General features: G+C 43.7%; 1 protein-coding gene across 19 annotated transcripts in view; it reads right to left on the bottom strand.

The window, feature by feature from the left end:
- Positions 1–514: 514 nt before the first annotated feature.
- LOC107373901 (rap1 GTPase-activating protein 1) overlaps positions 515–7,862 on the bottom strand; it is a 98,337-nt gene continuing 90,989 nt past the window's right edge. For 13 of the 19 annotated variants that reach the window (XM_070555524.1, XM_070555526.1, XM_070555534.1 and 10 more), the window contains 9 exons: positions 7,287–7,418; positions 6,249–6,326; positions 4,405–4,514; positions 4,193–4,312; positions 3,942–4,077; positions 3,548–3,659; positions 2,050–2,126; positions 1,916–1,952; positions 515–1,809 (listed from right to left, as the gene is read on the bottom strand). In XM_070555524.1, the coding sequence (XP_070411625.1) occupies positions 1,944–1,952; positions 2,050–2,126; positions 3,548–3,659; positions 3,942–4,077; positions 4,193–4,312; positions 4,405–4,514; positions 6,249–6,326; positions 7,287–7,418 (774 nt within the window). In that variant the 3' untranslated portion in view covers positions 515–1,809; positions 1,916–1,943. The remainder of the gene's footprint in view (positions 1,810–1,915; positions 1,953–2,049; positions 2,127–3,547; positions 3,660–3,941; positions 4,078–4,192; positions 4,313–4,404; positions 4,515–6,248; positions 6,327–7,286; positions 7,419–7,862) is intronic. The other 6 variants (XM_070555525.1, XM_070555528.1, XM_070555527.1 and 3 more) reach the window with 6 other exon arrangements.

Below are 7,862 nucleotides of genomic sequence, written 5' to 3'. Positions count from 1 at the left end.
AGTCAGACAATAACGGTGCATCGCTAATTAGACAGACCGATAATTAAATATAGGGTTGGGACGATAATCAATCAACTGTACGACAGATGAAAATGAAATCAATCATTTTTCCAGCCTCAAAATATTGAGGTTAACAAATGTGCAACTCTATTATTATTATTTATTATCATTATTGAAATGCAGATTTGGTTGTTGACTCTGGATAGACCATTGAGACAGGGTCTATTTTACTGTTTTTGGTGCAATATTTTCTAACAGAGTGAAATTCCTTTTTTATTTTCTGTTTCTTTGTTTTATTTATTCATTTGTTAAACAAAGGTTTAAATAGTTGCATTTTAAAGGGTGTACTTGCAATATTATGGTATATTAACATGACATAAGGGGTTATTTTGTCTCGATGATGTCGACAATAATATCGCTTTTCGTCAATAATTCGTTGAACAATATATCGTCCAGCAAAATGTGTTGTCGACCCAGGGATGGATGGATGAAAAAGACAGAGCTCAGCACAATATAAGCGTCTGAAGACATTTATTTGCAGTAAAACAAGCAAAAAGAAAACATTTTTGTAGATACGGATGACTGCTAAGTGTTTACTTCCACCATTGTTTTGTGACATAAGGCAACTGAATGGGACACACTGAGATTTTCCCCTTTACAGAACAGTCTGAGTACATTTAAAACTTACTCTAAATTATATTAAAGAACATTTCAAAGGAAGAAGAAAGCATAAATAGTTTGTTATTCTTTTGGCAGTAATGTTCAGATGTTGCTCCATTCATTTTAAAACCAAAGCTCTTTTACAGTAGACTTAAATAAATGTGTATTTACATCATCAGTAGTTGTGTTTGGACTTATTTAGCCACCTTTAAAGCAAATAAATATACACACTTTGATTATGTTTGCATTTCTGAATTACCGAGCAGGATGTGACCCCTGAAGCAGACACGTTTTACAGCTAGCATTATCATTTACATCAAAGCCACACACACATGGAGTTTACAGGCATCTGCCTTAAGCTTCATTTCACTGGAACCCTAAATAATAAATAAAAACATGAATGGGTGTGGGTCAGAGAGCAGCGTTAGTTCATCCATGCTGAGGAGATTACTGTCGCTTAAATCTAACATGTTACATGTTTGGCCACGGACACACTGATAAATAAATCAGAATAAAATTAGAAAGACCCTTCTTGTTTTGTTTCATTTATGAATAAATGTAAATAAACTTTAAAAAAGGAAAAAGAAAGTGTCTTTACTTTCATCCGGATACACAGAAGTGCTCAGTTTGTTGTGAAATGGTCGACAGAGAAAAGTGCATCGTTCAACTGTAAAAACCGCTCGTATAGCAAAAAACATGGTTGGCAAAAAGGTGAAACATCTACAGAACACAAGAAAAATGCCCAACAAACCCTCCAGCTACGTCCCGGACGACTGAACTCGACACCCTTCTCTGCTCAAACAGGACCGCCTTCTCATTTAAAACAACCCAGAGTACCAGCAGCACGCCGCGACTCCAGCAAGACAAGTAACCCGGTGAATGTTTCTGCACAACTAAAACGTTTACAGTCGTAGATTAGTTGTGCACTATTAGAGACAAGCGTCAGGTAGGAAGTGTACAGCTAGGCATCAGACGTGCGAAGAGTGGAAGGAACAAGCTGTCCCCCGTACGTCGTCCTGTCCAGCGTCCTGCAGCCGTCCCGGAGCAGCGGACTGGCCCGACTCCTGATGTTCCTCACTCATCTGCATCGTTGTTCTCCTTTTCACAGGTCAAGTTAAATCCAAGTCTCAGAGTGCGACTATGTGATTGCTTTTGGGATAAGACAGATGCCTCATGATTAAAACCCAAATACTTGAATAAGACGCGCTCACAAGTAGCTTTTCTGACTCTGGCATGCATGAGCAGCTGTTCTAACCTGAAGATGCAGAATCAGGCGGGTGAATCTAACAGTTCTGCACAAATAACATGGAAGAGCAACAGAAGGAAGCATTAGGAACGACAGGAAGAGTGCAATACAGAATTCCAGGAAGGTAAAGTCAGGCGACTCACGGAGGACTGATGGCTGTGTGACCGCTCCAGTTTGATTCGTATGTCGCTGGATTTCCCTCGATCGGGTTTCTCGGGTCCTGAAGAACAAAGCAGCTGGGTGTTAAACCTCACACATGACCACTGTTGCCTGACTCACTTACTTTGAAATTAATCTCAGATTTATGGAGCTTCATTGTTTTTTCCCAAAAAAAGCTTTTGAGCATTTCTACATAAATAACACACAAAAAGACCAAGTTAAGGCCAAATGTTATTGAGTTTGAAGAGCCACAGAAATAAAGCCATTCAGTCGAGGCGGTTTTGGTTTTAGTTGTCTTTGTGATGTTCTGTGATGGGAACACGCTCACGTATTTAGCAGCAGAACACCGCTGGTGTGAGACCTTCTCCCCTCGATGATATCAGAACGAGAAGCAGCCGACTGCTTGTGCTTCAGCTTTAGGACAAACTACCAGAGTCCCACAAAGAAAACACATCTGACAACAACAAACAGCGTTTTTCTGGAGGTTTCGTCCCGCTAAAAGAGAGTTTTCCTCTCCACTGTTGCTAAACGTTTGCTTAGGATGAGGATAGGGACCAAGTCCCCACAATGCGGGTCTGAAATTAAAGCAAACACGGAAGTGACAAAAACTGCAGTTCCACCCTCATCCACTAGGGGCAGGTGTCAGAAGACAGCAAATCCTCATTGACTCCCGTGTGTGTGTGTGTGTGTGTGTGTGTGTGTGTGTGTGTGTGTGTGTGTGTGTGTGTGTGTGTGTGTGTGTGTGTGTTGTGGTCACCTCTGTTTCCCTCCCTCTAAATCTGGCTGAATAGCCTTAAAGAGCAAGTCACCCCCAAATAAACTTTTTTTGCTGATAAACTAAATAAACGAGTGTCTAATCGTGCTGCAGACACGTGTCGTCAACAATTTGGTACTTCAGTGCATCTTAGTTAAAATTTAAATATTTTGCCTAAAACTGTCAGGGTTGTACCGTTGTCAGGTAAAAACTCTGCACTGTGTTTTAATTTAAATCTGCCACCGCTATTGGCTAAGAGGTATGCTATGATGTAAACAGGTACATTATGATGTCACAATGCTGTCGTGAGCCTGTGTGTGTGTGTGTGTATTTGTTAGCAGCTCCGCCCTCTTGGTCTGCCAGGCAACAGCATGTGTTGCATTTTTCAAACATGAAGTGGGAGTGGAGTTAGACTCTGGTAGGGGGTGACTTGCTCTTTAATGATCCCAGATTTACTCGTTGCAGAATCATTTCTGTCCCACCAGGGGGCGATCAGCTGAGCTCTCATTGGGTCTTGTGTGTTGGGCCTACATCAGCCTACTGGGCCATCTGTTCCCTCTACAGCCGTCACGTCACCCTGTAGCTGCAGCTGCAGCAGCCCGGCGTGCTGATCGCTGGTTACATTTAACCTGAACATCACATAAACATCTACCCACCTATCTACCTGCACTAGCATTCGCCAAGTAACTCTGTAATACTTTGTTTAAGGTGATTTTGACGGTGCTAACCAGGAGAACTTCCACGGCTGTAGCTGCTGGTGCAGCTGATGCTGTCCTCTAGCCAGTTGCTGTACGTGAGGGAGTCCCGCTTGTGAGGAGTCCCAGCAGATGACAGACTCTCCTGGAGAGTGCAAAGAGACACGTGAAATCACGCACACCCGGGCAAACACCACTTAGAAATATTCTTGTTTCTATGGAAACACACGTGACATTAGTCTGAATATTGAAATTAATGATCAGGATATGCAGCCGATGCCAGAATGTGACATGAAGGTTTTATTAGATTCCTAGCTGCGATGCTAGGTACTGTTCAGCTGCTAGATGTCCAACACACGTTCATTTTGTACACGTTTCCACGGACGTGTGGACATTTTAACACGTATGAGTTGGACCTCCCTCTCACCATGCCTGTGTCGTAGTCCTCTGCTGTCTCCGTTTCATTTTCCTCCACCACGCTGGCAAAGCTGCTGGCGTTTGAGGAAGAACGGGAGAGACTGTGGCCTTCAGGGATGGACGGGGTCCTGCTGCAAAGATAAGAGCTACACCCCGGGTTACCACCCTTCAACACAGCCGCTCATTTATTCCCAAACACACATTTGTTCTGCTGCTGACGAGGAAGAGGAGGGCAGCCAGCACTTCCGGGAAGATACACACCTGTTTTTGGCTGTTGTCAGGACTTCAGGAGAGCTCTGGTCCGAGTTGTCAGACTTTGGATCCTGAGAGACATGACCACTGTCTGGTGTCTTCTGGGTGTTTGGAGAAGGATCTCTACTGCTGTGTTAAATGCATTTAAAAAGCTATCGTAAGCATTTTACAGCTGAAGATCATGGCTTCCACGGAAACATTAAACTGGAATCGTCTCTCGCCTTTTCTCCTGGACCTCTTGGATGTTTTCGATGCCAATGGCACTGCTCCGCCTGGAGCTGAAAGGACCAGACTTTTTCCTCGTTGGGCTTTTTCCTGGGATGATCAAAGACTGCCAGGGAGAGGAAACAAGTAGTCAGGGTCTCTAATACACCTCAACCTGAACTATCAGGCTGGTTTCTACTGCTGCTCCTTTCCATCAGTTACAACAGTGAGGTGCCTTTAGGAGCTGAGTGATGAGCGCTGGTCTTCCTGTCGGTGCACAGCCACAGATAAAAGGCGGGTTTGAAGGCTCCTGGGCCCGCCGCTAAAGTGCTCTCTCAGCAGCTGCTTTCTTCATCCAGTCTCCTTTATAAAGCTCTCCGATTAAAAATTCAAGAGAGGCCTTTAATATGATGTGGCTTCTAAGAGAGGAGCTCTCTTCTCTCCATAAGCAGGCACTCAATTATTAATATTAATCATAGCAAAGGAAGCATCATTAGCACTGAAATGAAGTTATAAATACTGAAGAATATGAGCCTTTCTGGAGTAAAGAAGGACGTGTTTATCTTAATATCTTAATGCTAGTGTGAAATATCATATTTATCATACAAACCCAGTTCTGGAAAACAGTGTTTCTCTGTAACATATGTAGTTAATGCAAATGTCTGTAAAAGTTAAGTGTGTGTGTGTGTGTGTGTGTGTGTGTGTGTGTGTGTGTGTGTGTGTGTGTGTGTGTGTGTGTGTGTGTGTGTGTGTGTGTGTGTTAAAGTTTAGAAAATAGCATTTGAGTAAAATTGTAACAATTATTTTTTAAATAAAGTTGTAAGTTGACAGCGATCAGCGTATCTAGCCTCCCAGTGATTAGCGTTAGCTTAAAGGTGGAATATGGAACATGGTCACTGGCGAACTCTGGTGTTCAGAGGTGGTATTGCAGCCGTTGGGATGTTGGCTCACGTTCCAGCACCACGTTCAGAGAAGGTCTCATTCTCATTCCTACTACGTTTACTTTACAACAGTATTTACCGTGAGAACATCTGGGCTCAGAATCAGCTGCTTGCTTTGTCAAGTCCGCCATTTTACCCAGTCCCAGCCTCGCCTTGCTGAGCGGACTAATTAACACAACGGTGCCCTCTAGTGGCTGGTAGATATAAACATAAATCCATTGTTGTGCCCGACAAAATGAAAAAATTAAATTTTTTAATACAACTTTTAAAGGAGAAACTGTACACTTGTTGTGCACACCTCTAAACGCCCCGAGGAGGTTTTATTTTTTTAAATGTTGCTTTTTATTAACTCATTCACTGCCAGCGTTTTTCAGCATTTTCACAGGTATTTTAAGAGTCACAGAACGTTGCGCTCTAGGATGATGTCGACGCCAACACTACCAAAACAAAGCGGAGACTCGCCTCTTACATCAGGAAGAATCTGCATGTTTTGAGCGTTATCCGTTCTTTCATAAGCCGTTGTTGAATTGTGATCGGCAGAAGCTTTTTCTGTTCGCGCCTCACTTTGTTTACCGCAGCGGCCCAAAATGATCTCCTAACACGTGGATTTCTGCTTCCTGATCACGTGACATGTGACGCAGGCGGATTAAGATCGGCTTTAGAGCTGGGATGTTTGTTCTCACGGTGTGGGGGCTCGTCCGACGCCCGCACAGTAAAAAACATGCGAAATTGGCAGTAAACGGTTGGATTTTAAATGACAACATTTGTCGTCATTGGCAGTAAGTGAGTTAAATGTTCCACATTCTAACTTTAAATGCAAAGAGACACATGATGCAGAGGAGCCATGCAGACAAATCAAAGGTCAAAGCAGCAAAAATGGTGGGTTAGGAGTTGAGGAGTAGGTAGAATCAGACATGAACCTCTTCTACTGTTCCTATCCCTATGGCACTGCCTCGACGTCCATATTTACTGGGACTTTTGCCTGGGACAAGCAATGACTGAGCCAAACAGAAAGAAGAGAAACAGGGAGAGACAGACAGAATAGAATGGAGGGGGTAGAGTGGATGGTGAAGGGAGAGAGAAGAGGAGAGAAAAATATGAGTCTTACACACATATATATATATATATGAGATTTCATGCAGTAAGTCATGTCAGTCAAACAAAATACAAAAGCATGTGTAAAGTCAGGGTTGTAAATGAGACAGTTGGGCGGCCTGGGCGTAACACAAGCTGCTGCATGGCAGTGAGAACAGAGGACTTGCTATGTGAACCGTACACCTGTGAGGAAGAGGATGAAAATTAGATTTTAAAACCAGCAGAACGAGACGTACACCAAGTTAGTTCATGTCAACACAGCGTCATGGGTTAACTGCAGGTTTGGTGAATCTGGATCTATCGGTGACATAGTGATCCCTGCAAACACGTCCAGCTGGTGCCCACGTGGGCCTCAATTGGGCTAGTTGGGATTTGGCTGGACTTGGGCTTGGAATGGACCATGATTTTTGGGACCAACATGTACGCTGGATAATTTCCCTCTGGGATTAATAAAGTATTTTTGAATTTGAATTGAATTGAATGTTATGTGGGCTAAATTAAGCATGGAATCCAACTGGGCTGCATTTAAGTTATGCAAAATCAACAAATGCATCAAGAAACCACCGCAATATTTCAGGGTTTTCATGGCATTAGTGATCAGAAGTCTGCATGCTTGCTTCATCTAACATGCAGACTCCACAAAAACACAAAATCAAGTGAGCACAAACGGTAAAAAGCTGTTTTAATCCCATTTTCTGCAGGAAGTTTCAGAATTTGCAACCACAGCAACGTGAGTGGAGTTCTATACCAAAGCGTGTCACGCTGTGCTTCACCTCTGTAAAATGTCAGAGCAGCAGGCAGGCGAGGAAGATGAGACATTAACTAGTGGAAGTGCAGAGGAAGACTTGCGGGTCTGTACTTACTATCCCAGGGAATTTGGGGCTCTCTGTAGCGTTGTCGTTAAAGGTACCACTCACAGTAGAGGAGATTGTGTATGTCTTCTTGAAAGTTAGACTCGCAGCATCCACAGACTGGCTCCTACCACGGATCACTCGCTACAGAAAGAGATGATGAGGAGGAGGAGACACATTCAGACCCTGGTGACTTCTCTGTGTGGCATAAATACAGGCAGAGAGGATCCTCAGGGCCGTCCCTGAACACGGGCCACTGCAGGCCAAGAGCACTGATCTAGTTCTGATCTTGACAGAAGAGGAAGCGACAGACAAAGCTCAGAGCCCAAAGTGGGTTCAAAGGAGTCGTGTTCAGGTAGGTGGCAAGAGAAGAGAGTACAAAGGCCAAGCAGCTCACAGAAGGTCAACCACACCCAGTTAAAGAAGTTCAGTAGCAGATGTGGAAAAACATGAAAGAGTGAAAGAAATCCATCCATTCCCAAGGATGTTCTGTCAGCAGCATGCAGAGAGCAGGTCATCGAGTTACAGTTAGGATGCTTCAGCAACAGGAGCAGAGGAAGAGGCGAGTTCCAGCCGGAGACAGCAGCA

The sequence above is a fragment of the Nothobranchius furzeri genome, chromosome 10, assembly GCF_043380555.1.
Source record: "Nothobranchius furzeri strain GRZ-AD chromosome 10, NfurGRZ-RIMD1, whole genome shotgun sequence".
NCBI classification, from domain to species: domain Eukaryota; kingdom Metazoa; phylum Chordata; class Actinopteri; order Cyprinodontiformes; family Nothobranchiidae; genus Nothobranchius; species Nothobranchius furzeri.
The sequence above is the reverse complement of the archived record's forward strand: the minus strand, read 5'-3'. Positions and strand labels throughout refer to the sequence as shown.